Source organism: Bubalus kerabau, chromosome 10 (genome assembly GCF_029407905.1).
Source record: "Bubalus kerabau isolate K-KA32 ecotype Philippines breed swamp buffalo chromosome 10, PCC_UOA_SB_1v2, whole genome shotgun sequence".
NCBI classification, from domain to species: Eukaryota; Metazoa; Chordata; class Mammalia; order Artiodactyla; family Bovidae; genus Bubalus; species Bubalus kerabau.
Genome location: NC_073633.1, coordinates 60,968,924 through 60,985,537, shown reverse-complemented (window position 1 = coordinate 60,985,537; position 16,614 = coordinate 60,968,924). Strand labels below are relative to the sequence as shown.

At 37.0% G+C, this 16,614-nt stretch overlaps 1 protein-coding gene across 3 annotated transcripts in view; it reads left to right on the top strand.

The window, feature by feature from the left end:
- UNC13C (unc-13 homolog C) overlaps positions 1 to 16,614 on the top strand; it is an 860,874-nt gene that overhangs the window by 430,354 nt on the left and 413,906 nt on the right. For all 3 annotated transcript variants that reach the window (XM_055537914.1, XM_055537913.1, XM_055537912.1), the window contains 2 exons: positions 4,940 to 5,018; positions 7,168 to 7,239. In XM_055537914.1, coding sequence (XP_055393889.1) covers positions 4,940 to 5,018; positions 7,168 to 7,239 — 151 coding nt within the window. The remainder of the gene's footprint in view (positions 1 to 4,939; positions 5,019 to 7,167; positions 7,240 to 16,614) is intronic.

The window sequence follows — 16,614 nt, the reverse complement described above, 5'->3', positions numbered from 1 at the left end:
TGTTAAATTAGAATACATCTCACTTAATTTAGCCTAAAAAATTATATCCATTGTCAATTATATGTGGTCACTGACGTTCCAGACATTTCTGTGGATTTCCTGATGCCTTTGTCTCATTTGTAATGCCTGTAGTCTAAAGACTCCTTTTTCATCAGGGGAACACTTGAATAGCTGGAGAGGAACCACTTGGGGAGGATTGGGACTATTTTATACAGTGATACAGGGCTTCTAATCTGAAGATAATAGCCTTTGAATACATTTTTTAAATTCAAATACTAGAAGCACCTCTAAATCAACTGGGACAGGCCTCTGAATTCTCCTACAAAATATATACACTATATTACACATATATACATATATATATGTATGTTATTAATATTAATATCAGATCAGATCAGTCGCTCAGTCGTGTCCGACTCTTTGCGACCCCATGAATCGCAGCACGCCAGGCCTCCCTGTCCATCACCAACTCCTGGAGTTCACTGAGACTCACGTCCATCGAGTCAGTGATGCCATCCAGCCATCTCATTCTCTGTCGTCCCCTTCTCCTCCTGCCCCCAATCCCTCCCAGCATCAGAGTCTTTTCCAATGAGTCAACTCTTCGCAGGAGGTGGCCAAAGTACTGGAGTTTCAGCTTTAGTATATAGTGTATGCTGCTGCTGCTAAGTCGCTTCAGTCGTGTCCAACTCTGTGTGGCCCCATAGATGGCAGCCCACCAGGCTCCCCCATCCCTGAGACTCTCCAGGCAAGAACACTGGAGTGGGTTGCCATTTCCTTCTCCAGTGCATGAAGGTGAAAAGTGAAAGTGAAGTTGCTCAGTCGTGTCTGACTCTTAGCGACCCCATGGACTGTAGCCCACCAGGCTCCTCCGTCCATGGGATTTTCCAGGCAAGAGTACTGGAGTGGGGTGCCATTGCCTTCTCTGGTATATAGTGTATATTATATAATATATAATTATATTAATATAGTTATATATATTTATATATATGTTATTAAGAACATGATGTTCAAGGCAAGACACTTCCACAATGGATATCAAGCTCTACCAGGTATTTCTAGGCCTGGGGAAGTTGCTGTCCTTAAGATTTAACAAGGGTAAAATGGGATTAATGGGAAGCCTCAACTCATATTGTTGTAAATGTGGAATTGTATAATCATGAAAGCAGTAGAGTACGATAGTGCTAACTCTGACTTAGATCATGATCTTTGGGATGATTCTGAACTATTCTGTGCCTTCATTTCTTCATCTATAAAATGGGAGAAATAATTGTACATATTCCTCAGTGGATTTTTTTGAGAATAAAATGACATAATACTTGTAAAGATTGAATTTGATGATTAGTATTATATCTGGCTCCTGATAAGCACATTTAAATGTCAGCTAGAATTAGCTAGTTTGCTGGCTACATTAGAGACAGCATAATCCAATCAGCTATTACATAAAGGGGTGAAATCAAACAGCTCTTCCCTAAAATTAGATTTCCCTTCAGAATTACCTGCCTGCTCTTGCCCCTGTTGGTGACTGCCTCTGACCTCCTCCTCATCCAGCCTAACTAGTTTCTTCTGGATTTTAACAGATATCAATTATTTCCTTATTTACATTGTTCTTTCCATGCTTCACCTTTTTTTGGTTGTTATTTAATCACTCTCCGACCTCTCCTGGTTAGGAAGCCTCTCAGTAACTATTACACAAATATTTGACATTTGTATAGCGCTTCACAGTATTTACCAAGCACTTCTCTATTCAAAAAGTGAGGCTATTAGGGCAAGATTTTTTTTTTAAGTTTGAAATAAAAGCTTTATTGTTACTTGATGGATAAGCTCTTTAAAATATATGTTTATCCAAACTTCTTAGAGTAATGGTAAAAATGTAAAACAAGAAAACACAACCTGATGAACTCTTTGGGTGCTACCTGTGAAGCTTAAGAGAATATATTTTATTGCATTACAGTTTTAAAAATTATAAAATATAGGTTTAATTAAATTAAATAACAAGCTCAGATGAGACAGAGATGAATTTTGGATCCATGTGTTCTAACTTTGGCTCAAGTTTGGCCTCGTTCCTTGTGTATCTCTCTTCTGATGAGACAAGCATAAAGGTGAAGTGTGATTCAAGAACATATCTGTGCATTATTTATTCCTGAATCTGTGAATATATACAGTTACTCCAAATTCTAGATGGGCTTTGGAATTTAAGTTCCATGAGAAGGAAAACGCAAAGACAATAAATAATCTGTTATTGATAGGAAGAAAATACATGACTCACTTATATAACACTTTGCAGTTTATAAATCACTTTCTCAACCATTATCACAATTGAATATGTTTCTTTACAAAGTTATTAAAGTCACATTATTTAGGAGTCAAAACATTTCAAAACACTTTGAGGCAGTGAGTTAGTATGATTGCTATGTAATGTGGTGGAAAGACATTTATTGATGAACATTTTATGCCATTATTATTCTGTTCACAGAGGAGTGCAAGTAGAAACTGCAAGGAATCAGAGTCTTAGATTGGAGCAAATGAAACTAAAAAATGCTTTGGAAACCCACTTACATAATCCTTTCCCATCTATTTATTTATTTATTTTCACATATATTTAGTGTTTGAGATGTGCATGTGGTGGGGGAGGTTCAAGCATGAACAAGCAGGGAGTCACACTGAGATAGCAGTAGTCTTTCTGAAGATGAGTGTTCAGAAGAAAAAAATATATACTGTACTTCTGTACTCTGCAGTTTCTTGGAGTTCATGAGAAAATGTTGCCAATGCGTCTTTTGTGATCTCAATTCTTGCTCTTTGTCACCATGACTATCACGGCCCTTGACCTAGAGAGTGTCTTATGTACTCAGTCATGTCTGACTCTTTGCGAACCCATGGACTGTAGCCACCAGGCTCCCCTGTCCATGGGGATATTCCAGGCAAGAATACTGGAGTGGGTTGTCATGCCCTCCTCCAGGGGATCTTCCCAATCCAGGGATGGAACCCAGGTCTCCCACGTTGCAGGCAGATTCGTTACTGCTGAGCCACCAATCAGCTGCTCTAGAGTGTCAGACAACAGAAGCTGTATTAACTCCTTTTTCACAGGTTCAGTGGTGGGTGTCAGACAACAGAAGCTGTATTAACTCCTTTTTCACAGGTTCAGTGGTGGACCACTTAACTGTTGAATGTCATCTCCAGCTACCACACCCTGTGTCCCCTCCCTTCTTTTATTCCTTCCCATGCTTTCTTTCCCCTTCCTTAGTCTCTGCCCCATAATTACTTTTGTCCTGTATTCTGTGACCTATAGGTAACTCTTATTTCAGGTGCATGACCTTAAGTATACTCTGTTCATCACTGGGAGAAGGCAACGGCAACCCACTCCAGTACTCTTGCCTGGAAAATCCCATGGACAGAGGAGCCTGGTAGGCTGCAGTCCATTGGGTCACTAAGTGACACAGCCATGTACAATGGTTTTAATATTTCACATGTATTACTGGATTTGCTCCTTATTTTCAAACATGTAAGTTATGGCATTATTACTATTTATTACATCTTCATTAATATTTTGCTGTACTATTTTATATGAGTTGGATGATGGATTTTTGCAAATTGTCCAAGATCACCAAATTGGAAGTATTAGAGTTCAGACTGTTGGCTACTAAGAGATACAACAAGACAAAGGTTCGCCTTTGTTAAATTAAGCAGCAGGAATGAAAAGACAATCTTTGTGTTAGTGAAAGCTGAATATTAAAATGCTGATAACCTATTATTGGCTGTTGCAGCCTGTTTCAAAGGCAGAGCTGCCCAGCTAAAACATTGTGCCCGCATTGTGATACTTCTGGTGCAAAAGCTGGCTCTCAGCTAGAGGTTAGCAGGAGTTGTGCAGTTCAAGTGAGCAGAAGGGGATGATGATGTTAGCACCTTTTAGGTTGTATAAAAAGACTGGCTTCGATGCAAGAAAAATCAAATTCAATGTATTACATTTATTTTAATAAATATTAATGTATTATTTTAAATTGCAGATATAACACATGCTTATTATAAAAATTTGAACATTACTAAATTTATAACAGAGGGAGTCTTCTCTCTTTCTCTCATCTAATTTTATTCCATGGAGGTAAGTATGGTTATCAATTTGGTGAATATATTTCTAGACATTTTCCATGCGTATATAAGCACCCATGCATATGAGGGTCAATAGGAAACTTAGTAATATGGAAATGTGCTTTCTTAACATACTGTATTTTTTATATATGCACATGTTTATTTAACTTATTTACATTAATGATTGCATCATTTCCATTGTGTAATATTCTATAATTCATTCAATCAGTATACTGTTACTGAATATTTAGGTTACCTAGCTTTTGTTGTTAGTAGAAAAAGTTGCAGTGAACATGCTTATACAACATTTAATCTTGTGCATTTATCTTTGGATAGTTCAGATAAGTGAAAATTATGGTACTGGGATAATCACTAGTATTATAAATATGTTGGTAAATTCTTAAGATTCTGCTTGGAATTCAATCTGTGAAGACACAATGTACACACACAAAAGAATAGTATTTTTGCTATAAAAGTATTTTTTTTTAAATCATTGCAGACAGATCAAACTTTCACCCAAACTGGTTTGATACTGTTTCTTCCTCTAGGTGCAAAGTTCCATATACCTAACGATCTTAATTGTCCTCTCTGTGGTACAATAAAACAATGTGTCAAACCAGACTGTATATAATTCTTCAAAGTATGAAACTATCTAAGATGGAGAGTGATCACTATGTGTGATAGTTGGTCTCTTACTTTGGGGCAAGGTCCTTGAGTCTTGGATTTTTGCTGCTGTCTTAACCAGTATAGTAATCCTTTAACCTTTCTTTCACAGACTTTTAACTACAGACAGTGGAGTTTTTTTTAATAGGAAGTCTATTCCCCATTGAAATCATTCCTTCTCCCCCTCTTTCAGAGCTGGTCAGGGACTTTATGGTATTGACAGTATGCCGGATCTCCGCAAAAAGAAAACTCTGCCTATTGTACGAGATGTGGTGAGTCACTCCTGTTTAATTCATTTGACTGCATGCGTTGTCTTTATTAAATGTCATATTGTCCTTCTCATTAAATGCCTAGCCTGTAAATATTTCATAGCATAAAACACAGAAGAAGCTGGATGCTAGCAGCATTAGGCTTATTATTTCTTTAAAGTCGATTAGATGGAGGAAATAGCTCTAACCTTTTGACAGCTTTTGATATTAGGTGAAATTACAGATTGAGTTAAAATAGTGCTATAATTGAGCAAAAAGGAAGTCACACAACATGCCAAGCAGTCTTCTGCAATTGGGCTTTGATGTGCTCAATTTTATAAATGACCATGAGTTTAATTTGCAGTGGAAGGCTGGATTTGAAGTCTTCACCTTAACCCTATAATCTTCAGCATTTTATAAAGCAAGCAGACAATGTTAATCAGTTCTTTATTCTTTAAGATCACATCTAACCAAATTAATAAGCTGTTTCACTCTCCAAAGAAAACCATAGCTTCCAGGTCATTAAAGCCTATATTAGCCCTGAACATAACTCTGAATAACAAACTCTCCTATAAGGAAATATGCTAGAGACTGCTGAGAAATGAAAAGAATTAATAATAGTCTGTATTAAAGTCTAAAAAATAGCCCATCAACAGGAAAAAGAAATGTTTTCTATCATTCACAGTGTTTTCATGTTTTGGAGGCATATTCTTAATGGTTTATTGCATGAAAATATATTTCCCCCAGAGAAACTGAAGTTTCCCTTTTACAACAATGTACACAGATTCTTGATACTGGTATTTTTTAATTTTGCTGTGAAAACCTTTATCTGAAGGTCATCACTTTAGCTTTAAATTAGAAAAGACAAAGTCTTTCCTGCAAAAAACTTATGCTGGAAAGCATGATATGTCTCTACAGTTATCTCAGATTCCTGCCGTTGTAGTGTGACATCATTTTTTAGCATTAGGCTTATTTAACATTATTATGTTCTTTTCTCATATGTCTAATTATTTATATTTTATTTTCTCTATCACTTGGACTCTTCAGGCCATGGTAAGTGATTTTAAATTTATTTAATTAATATTTGGCAGTCTTCTCAAACACTACTCTTAATCATGCCCTCCAAGAGAACATGGTAGGGAAATAAAAAGACAGAAACATATAAGAATAAGAAGTTTGGGTTCTATAAGGATTTAACATCTCCATTCTGAAAGACAGAACAATTTATGTAAATAGCAAGTGCAAATATGGACTAAAATAGACTAAAAACATAATTTGAGGGACAGTAGTTGTCAGCAATAACAGACTATCTTTGGAGATAAGTGCCCTATAAGTTTACATGGTAGGGGTGGAGACAGATGGAAAGTCACCTCCCTGCTTAGGACTGTACTGTACTTAACTATGCACAGTGTCTTTGTGGCTCCAAGTAGACATATTTCTGACCCCTAATGGAGGAGAATATTTAATATTCCCATGTAGAACTGATTTCCACAGTTCTCTATAGTACCATTGAGTACATTAACCTTACATCGTGTATGTTTCTAGTGGGAGCCGTATAATGGTTCTATTTTACAGGGGAAACTAAAGGAATGTAACTCTTACTTAAAATCACCTAAGTTACCAGCATTGAGTGAGGAGAACAAATCTGGGAATGATGATTCTCACTTGATAAAATGCATACTTGGTAAGAAAATACATTGGCTAGATATGGAAGCATATTCCAGGAAACTATAGACAACTCAAGAATCATCTAATACCTGTTGTGATTCAGGGCTATCAGAGAGGTGAGCTGGCTCTATATCAATGGTCATGTTTTATGAAGGCATGTGATTATGGTTTTCTTGGAGGAAAAACAATGTTTTAGAAGTCTCATACTAGCCTAGAAACCTTGGGTTACTCAGTCTTTCTTACTGGGCCTCAGTTTTATCATCTGTAAAATGTAGGGTCTGGGTTTGATGATCTAAAAGGGAGTTTTTTAGCTTTAATGTTCTGTGATTCCACATTCTGGATGAATTGGCTGACTACTGAATATAGTATGTCCCTGTTACCTAAAGTGTGAACAGTGATAGTCTATACTCTTACATTTTCATCTTCTGCTGAGTAATAGGTAAATAACAGTCACCTCATGTATCAGTAACTCACGATTGTTTTTTTTTTTTTTTAATTTTTTAAGACGCTGGCTGCCCGGAAGTCTGGACTCTCCCTGGCTATGGTGATTAGGACATCTTTAAACAATGAGGAATTGGTAGGTGCAGAGTCAGCTACTAACTATGCATTGATCATAGTCTGGGGAAAAGCATTCTGCTTGGGCTGCTTGTTTGTTATGTTTATTCCAAAGTTCTAGGAATAACTGGGAACATGCAGAAAGTCTCACCCTGAACAAATTTCCTCAAAGCCTCAGCTGCACTGTCATACAAATTATCCTGTGTTGCTCAAATATTCATGTACCTTCCCATCTTTACAAATGCTATTTCATCCAAACACAGTTTGCTTGTTATAATCCACCTGAAAATTCCTGCTAAATTTCTACATAGTCCACATGTTGCCTCGTTTTTGAGGCTTTCCCAAACACCTCCCTCCCCTTTTGGCTCAATTATTTGTTTCTTCCTCTGGGCCTTCCTAGCATTTAATCACAAACTCAAGAGGATGGTGTGATTAAGAGTGAAGGCTGCTTGGGGTGAATCCTATTTGGACCGCTAAATTAGCTTATTATATCTGGCAAGTTATGTAACTTCTCTGGGCCTGAGTTCTCTCATATGTACAGTGATGTGATAATAATACAGTAGATGAAGGAAGTGGATAAGTGTTTAACATGCTTGTGCATCCTAGGGTACAGTATACAATAAATACAAGCTGGTGCTTTTATTATTTTTGTTAGTACAATTTGATTATTTTGCATAAGCCTTCCCTTTTGACTCCATGAGGGTAAGAACTGCATCTTGTTTGATGTCCTTGTTAAATGTTTTTATCCCTATTGCTTACTACATAGTCTGGCATGAGATAGATGCTTTGTCAATTCCTTATTGAATGAAAGAACCAACATGATTAGAAGGTAGAAATAGATTGCAAATATCTAGATCAGGGATTCTTGAATTTTGCTCATTAGAATTGCCTCTGTGTGTGTGTGTGTTGCTCAGTTGTGTCCTACTGTTTGCAACCCCATGGACTGTAGCCTGCCAGGTTCCTCTGTCCATGGAATTCTCCAGGCAAGAATACTGGAGTGGATTGCCGTTCCCTTCTCCAAGGGATCTTCCCAACCTAGAGATTAAACTCAGGTTTCTCCTGCACTGCAGGCAGATTTTTTACCATCTGAGCCATCTAGAATCACCTAGGGGAGCTTTTAAACCCTGATGCCTGGGTCTCACTCCCATGAATGATTTAACTGGCTTCAAGTGTAACCTGGATAAGCTAAATCACTTCAGTCGTGTCTGACTCTGTGCGACCCCATAGACAGCAGCCCACCAGGCTTCCCTGTCTCTGGGATTCTCCAGGCAAGAACACTGGAGTGGGTTGCCATTTCCTTCTCCAATGCATGAAAGTGAAAAGTGAAAGTGAAGTCACTCAGTCGTGTCCTACCTCAGCAACCCCATGGACTGCAGCCTACCAGGCTCCACTGTCCCTGGGATTCTCCAGGCAAGAACACTGGAGTGGGTTGCCATTTCCAGTTAAAAAGAAAAAAACCTCCCAGGTAATTCCAGTTCCAATGAGCAGTGGATGTTGTGCCATGGTAACTGCATCCTGCCAGCCACTACTCTGGGGCTTGTATCCAGGAAAATTTATCTGTGCCCCTGTGCCCAGATTATTGCAACTGTGTACTACTACCTCCTCCAATTTTAGAGACTATGTCTTTCTTAGAGAATAAAAACATGGCCACTATTATTACTTGTTTTAAATTCCTATATACTTGACACGTAAACACCATTATTTACATTTTTGTTTCTCATTTTCTTCTTCTTTCATTGTCATCTTCCACCCAAAGCCAACCTTTCCTAGGTCTCCATCAGCAAACCCCGCTCAGCCCAATACATATCAGAGGTAGTACATGTCTATTTGAATATCTGGGTGCTACAGCACATTCAGAACATTTTGTATTGTGCCGTAGTATTTTTAAAACATGACTGCTTTCCCAGGGGCTTATTTTTATCTGTTGGGTTTGTTATGCCATGTAATACTTCCAGTGTAGTTTGGATACAAGAGAAAATAAACATTCTCTGATACATGAAAAAGCCTCTTATTGCTTACTGAATCTCAGAGTATCCAGTCTTTTGCTTCAGAGGAAATAATCAAAATGGAAGGTTTTTATTGGATAGACTTCTAGACTGTTTTTTTATGTTTTAAAATATTGTCTTTGGTTTAAAGCACAAATACTCATCCCTATGAAAAGTTAAGAGAAAAGCAATAGAAATTAGAGGACTGCCACTACATTTTCTGAAGCTCTGACAGGGAGCACACCCTCACTGTATGGTTAAAATAGCTATTGGTCAACTGTTCCTTTACTTAAAAGTATTCATTTTATTTTAGTATTTAGTTTCAGAAAGCCTCTATAAAAGATTTTTCTGTGTGAGTGTTGGGTGGATGAACCAAGCCCAACAGTTCCTGCTAAAATTTATAAAGCCCATTTCCCTGGGGCCAGTGTCCCAAAAAGCAAATGAAATATGACTTCCATACAACAGGCATATTAAATCTCATTCTTGACAAGCTGTCACATTAAGTCATTACATGGGCAACTAATATAAATGCTGGAGTGAATAATTTCTAGTTCCTGGTGCTGCAAGTCCCAGGCACCCTCAATGTGAAGCATGAAATATTTGCCTTTACATGAAGAAAAATGACTTGGCCGTGTGGAAAAAGGTAGGCCTTCTATTTGAATAGCCCTATTCTATTTGAATTAAAGAGATGTACAGTAAAAATCGCAGTCATCTCTTCCAAGGAAGGAAAGTGCTATAAAATCTGAGGCAAGTTGACAGTGGGTAGGCCAGCACCATCTCCACTGACACACACTTGGCAGTGGGCAGATCACTGCCAAGTGCTCCATCCGTCACCAATTCCCACTCACCATGAGGAGCTACTGGGGTTGATTGGGAATCTCAGTCTAATTAGCCCTTAAGGCCTGAAATTTCTAAATAGTCCAATCTGGTTGAATAACACAAGACAGAATAACAATCTGGTATTCATACTCAGTAATCTGCCTGGCGCTATACTGCTTAGCTTTGTGCTTGCTTTCCCAGTGATAATTTCCTAGGTTTGGACCCAACAGTAGCACAATCAGAGCAAATCCACTCAACATTTCAACAAATATGGACTGTCTACTATGTTTCAGGCATTGTTTCAAATTTTGGAAATAAGGCAGAGAACAATTTATCTAAAAATCCCTGCCACCATGATGCTTATAATGTAGTGAAGGGAGAACTGAGATAACAGTCACCCAAGGACTGTTGCCATGGTTCTTCATAGAAGCTCTTAGGTGGTGGGGTATTTAAATTAAGACAGGCTTAGATGATGGTTATGGGAAACTCAGAGTAAAGAACCCAAATCACCAAGGCTAAAAGAGATTCTCAAACATGGTTTGTTCTATCTGGGTTGATGGCCATGTTTAGGAGGCTGGCCTAAGGGCAGGCTTATAGAGTGTGTGAATTCTCACTAAGGGTTGATTTGTCTAGGGATATAGAGGTCCTTCTTCCAATACAGGATTCAGGCTAAAGTAAAGGGACCGGCAAGAACTAGGTGTGAGAGTGATCAGGAAATCAGACATAGTCCTATTCCAGCATGACACTAGAAGAATGCTTGGGAGAAGGAAACAGGTCAGAACCACCTGCCTAGTATCTGGGATTCAGTCTGAAATTTGAAGGCTCACAGTTCACCCAAGGAGTCTGGCGTCCTGCTCAGAAACAGGAATACTTTCAAACCACATAAATGATTGTTGAAGTGATGTGATCTGAGTTTGAATCTCAGCTCTACCTCTTACTGCTTTTCAGAACACATTTCTTGTCATTACACTTTATCTCCCTCAGACTCATCCTTAAATTAATGCAGTAATACTTATTTCACAATGAGTGAGAATTAAGGAAATGTCTTGCCAGGCACAGCAATGGCCATCAGGGCAGTGAGATAGGAACTTAAGGTGAATAATGCAGAGTACATGCTGAGCTCAGTGCATCCCTGTCACCTTTGCACCTGAGCGGCAGGTTACAGGGAGTATTGACAGGGGCTTCATAACAAGTAGTGTTGCTATTGGTCTTGCTTCTTGCCTTCTTCAAGAGCATGGTCCTAGGCTTGAGAAAATTGTTGGTCCAAGTCCTCCATTTATTAACTGAGGGAACTTGGGCAAGTTACTGAAATTTTCTTGGCTTCAATTTTCTCATATGTTTGCTAATTATGTAAAATGTTTGCATCCATATTCATTAGTAAAATGGCATATGATTTACCATGTCTTTGAACAATCATGGCATCAGTAATAAATTAATTTTGTTAAATAAGCTAGGGAGCTTTCCTTTTTGTCACTTCTCTGGGATGATCTATGTGAATTGTGTGTTGCTATACCTTGAAAGACTGACAAAATTTGCCTCTTAAAACCATCTTGTAGTTTTGTTTGGGGGGGGGGTTGTTTGTTTTATTTGAGGGTAGTTATTTGACTATTGAATCAATTTATTTAGTATAACAGTTCTATTCCTGTTATTTAAACATTTGTTCTTGAGTCAATTTTGATAATTTATATTTTTCCCAAAGGTTGTCTTTTTTTTCTAAATTTTCAGATTGAATACCATCAAATTGTTCATATAATTGTATCATTCATAAAAGCTTGAGCTGTTTTTTATCTTATTTATTTGTACTTTTTTCTCTTTTGTAAATCATTATACAAGAGATTCTCTGGCATTTGTTGACTCCATATTGTTGATTTGCTTTCTATTTCATTTATTTCTGCTCTTGTCTTATTTGAATTCATCTTCTGCTGTTTGTATTTATCCTGAAGCTATTTTTCTAACTTATTAAGTTGAATATGTAGTTTGTTAATTTTTATTGTTGCTGTTAGCTATTGTTGTTGTTCAGTCACTAAGTCCTGTTTGACTCTTTGCAACCCCATGAACCACAACATTCCAGTCTTCCCTGTCCTTCAGTATCTCCCAGAGTTTGCTCAAACTCATGTGCATTGAGTCGGTGATGCCTTTCAACCATTTCATCCTCTGTTGCACCCTTATCTTCTTGCCCTCAATCTTTCCCAGCATCAGGATCTTTAACTGTTGCATACACACAAAATACATACAGCATCAACGAAGTGAAAAACAGTACAAACACCTGTATATCCATCACTTAGCTTTGAGAAGAGAATATTTCTACCCTCTGTGTATTCCTTTCTCAATTTCTTTCTCCTTCCAAACTTCAAAGATTTTATATCTATCATTTTATTGCTTTTGTTTATATTTTTAACCACATGTGTATAACTTAATTTTCTTTTTGTCTTTTCTAACATATGCATTTAAAACTATCCATTTTCCTCTTAGCACACTTTAGCTGCATTGTACAAATTTTGATATATAGTGCTTTTATTGTTGTTTAGATAGAATTGTTTCGTAAATGGTCCAGTGATTAGTATTTTGACTCATCAGTTATATGGAAAGTGTTTTCATTAGTATTCCAAAGATAAGGGCTTTATTTTGTTACTGCATTGTATTCAAAGGAGATGGACTGTACTTCAGTCTTTCTTATTTAATTGAGGATTGCTGGACTTCCCTGGTGGCTCAGACAGTAAAGTGTCTGCCCGCAATGCCGGAGACCTGGGTTTGATCCCTGGGTCAGGAAGATCCGGTGGAGAAGGAAATGGCAACCCACTCCAGTACACTTGACTGGAAAATTCCATGAACTGAGGAGCCTGATAGGCTAGAGTCCATGGGGTCTCAAAGAGTCGCACACGACTGAGCGACTTCACTTTCACTTTATAGCTTAATACATGATCAGCATTGTAGATATCACATCTGAGCTTTTTCTGTTTTAGTACATAAGTTTTGGGGCTTCTATATCTCTAATAATTTCTTTCAACTTTTGCTAGTTGATTTTAATAATCATTTAAATGATTTTTCCTTAAAAATGTTCTATGTGATATTAATACAGCTACCCTAAATTTTAGTTCAGTTGGTAAAGAATCCACCTGCAATTCAGGAGACCCTAGTTCAATTCCTGGGTCAGGAAGATCTGCTGGAGAAGGGATAGGCTACCCACTCCAATATTCTTTGGCTTCCCTTGTGGCTCAGCTGGTAAAGAATCCGCCTGCAATGCAGGAGACCTGGGTTTGATCCCGGGCTTGGAGAAAGGTAAGGCTACCCACTCCAGTATTCTGGCCTGAGGAATTCCATGGACTAAAGTCCATGGGGTCACAAAGAGTTGGAGATAACTGAGTGATTTTCACTTTCACTTTCACTAAATTAGGTTAGTATCCTCTTTGATAGAACCTTTTATAGCCCTTTATTTACATTTTATTGTGTCTTTATTCATATCTTATAGAAAAACAACTTGATTTTAAAATTTAATTTCAGAATTTTCCTTTTTATGGGTGAATTCTATTTTATGGGCTTAGTTCTATTACTTTTTTTTGATTTACTATTTCTCTTCATTTTACTCTGTTTCCTTTCTAGGTTTATATTCTGTAGATTGAGTTTTCTTTAGTTTCCCTGTTTTCCATTAAATAGATTGAAGTTATCTATACTATTTATTTTAATAAAGTAGATAATTTTTAAATGTTTAATTAAAATACTTTTCAAATTTTAAAGTTGATCAATAACCCTGTCTTAAATACACACACACACACACACACACACACACACACACACATATAAAGATCTGAAAGTGCTTAGGCTTTGGTTACTACTCTCAGTGCAACATTAGGTAGGAGGCAAGTCTGAATGTCATATCTGAAAATGATACGAAAAGCCCAAGATCAAAGGCCATGGACTTTAACTGAATTCCAAACATATCTCCTAGGTTTCCAGAGAATCCACTTTTGTAATTTTGTCTTTAAGTTCCTTTTTAAAAACTTTCTGAGATAACTGGGAAATCTGTTTCTTTTGAGCCCCTTCTATATAGTAAAATGTTTTATTTTTTTCCCACAAAAAACAGTAAAATGATGTTTTTTTGTTTTTTCTGGCTAGGTTGCCAGATTAGTTTTTCAATATACAAACTGAATATACTAATATTTCTAGAAGATTGTTAGGGAAATCAAATGAGATAAATCGAGAGCACTTCAACCATTTTGGACACATGGTAAAAAGTGAGTGTTACTTGCTCAGTCATGTCCAACTCATTTCAGCCTCATAGACTGTAACCCACCAGGCTTCTCTGTCCATGGAATTCTCCAGGCAAGAATACTGGAGTGGGTTGCCACTGCCTTCTCCTGGGGCTCTTCCTGACCCAGGGATCAAACCTGGGTCTCCCGCATTACAGGCAAATTCTTTACTGTTTGAGCTACCAGGGGAGCCCCTTGGACACATAAATATGTAGTAAATATTAGTTATTATTTTTATGATTGTCTGCTTTCACCACACAGCTTTCCATAGATGCATGAGTGACTTTCTTAGTTACAAAAGAGAACAGTAGAATAGTTTCCCTTTAAGAGAGATGCTCACCCCTTTCCCTCTTTTCCTATTATAATATCCTAATCCTTCTCCTTCCTCTTTCATGACCTCTATCAGAAGATTTATAAAAACTCAGGCTCTGCCCCAACTGATGAGAACTAGACCTTTCCACATTAAAATGTCCAAAGTTTCCCCCAGTGGAGAAATTCACATTATTTTTGCCTCTTATATTTAATAAGTTACTCATCTTATACCACTTTATATATATATATTATATATATAATATATATATATATATATAATATATATATATTCATTGAAAGCTTGAATTGGAGAAAAACCGATACTTATAGTACATGACAAATTTGTCATAATTTGTTATCAGATCAAGTTCCTTGTAATATATTGGCATGAAACAAAATTATCTTTCAAGGTGTATATCCTGTATTGTCCTCTTCTTAACTTATTGAATCATCTATTTTATCACTCTTCTACTCTCTTTATTTGGACTCAATCTATTAGTTACTTAATCAGTGGTAATGTGAGTAAAAACAAACTACATAAAGTGTTCCATGTAGAGGCACATAACTTTTAGTCTCTGTACGTTCTGCTATAAAAATTTTGCCTGAGTAATTTTACCTTCTGGTGTCAATCTTATGTAATGATTAGTTTGATTAAAAAATCAGTCCTGAAATTATGTCTGTTTTTATGCTCAGGATCTTATTCTACCATTGTTCTGTCCTCATAACAAATTTCAAAGGTCTCATTTATCTAACCTTTGCTCTGCAAATCTTTCTGATGCTTTTGTTCAGAAATAGCAAAATGATACATACAGGGCAGTAAATTGATTTCTTTTCTAAAAAGCATGCATTAAGCATGTGAAATACACTTAAAAACAGAAAGCATAATTTTTCCCTGGAATTATCAAAATGTGATTGTGTTTTAAGTATAAGAAAATGATGCTTTGCATATTTCTGTGAGGGAGTATGAGAAGAAAAATAGAACTTTATTAGTTAAGTCACTGGTTAACATGGGGGTGAGGGAAGAGAAAAGGTATGTGGCAAATGGAGGCAGCCAAGCTTTGTTCCTGTTTTAAGTGTCAACAGTTGGTAGATTGGAATTTTGGTGGCCCCAAAACACTGGTAATTGTTCTCAGTAGGAGGCTTGACTGCTTTATTTCTTGGACTCATTCTAATTTCCCCATATAGCTGTCAATAGGAAAGGCAATTTCAGAGTCCTAATTGTTCAGGAAGTGATTTAGTAGAGCAACTTGCTTTAAATTCCAGTTTCTCGGGGCATGAATTTTTAACAAAATCTACGTCTAAAATATGCGCATCTTCTCCTTTGTAGTCCATAGGTCATACTTGGTTACTAAGTCTTATCTGAGTGAAAGTGTTCCTTGTTCTCATTTCTACAGATCAAGGCACTGTTGAAACACAATAAAATTGCCTTATTTTCTGGAATCACTTCAGTAGTATAAAAGTAACGTTTGTTTTTACTTCTCTGCAAAAGCCTGATATCCTGGCTATGAATATAAAATTTCCTGGAAGAATATGGGTCAAACTATGCCTAAATTTGAAAGATTAAGCTATTTTTTATTTTAGTGCTTTTTCGGTTTATAAATTACTTCTGCAGTGAGCATAGATTTTATTATTATCAGAACATACATTTTAGCTAATAATATTACATTGACTGTACAAGATTTGAAAAGTTTAGAAACATTTAAAATAGATTAGTGGCAAGTCTCCCAAATCACTGAATCCACTCTGTCTCTCAGTCCTAATTCCAGTAATTAGGATTCTGTTTGCTCTTCGAACCATCTTCTCCATATGTCTGGTTCCTTGTTTACCTAGGCCAGAGACCCTCTCTTGATAACATAATTCTCAGTCCCCATCCTTTCACATCAGCTAGCATCCTATTACCTGCACCGAGTTCTCTTTCTATCTACTCTGCGTCCTTGTATGCGTGGGTATATATGTGTATATTTTTTCTCTTCTCGTTAATTCAATTCTTAATCCAAGATAAGTGGCAGACTTCCATTTCCCATGGCTCATTTT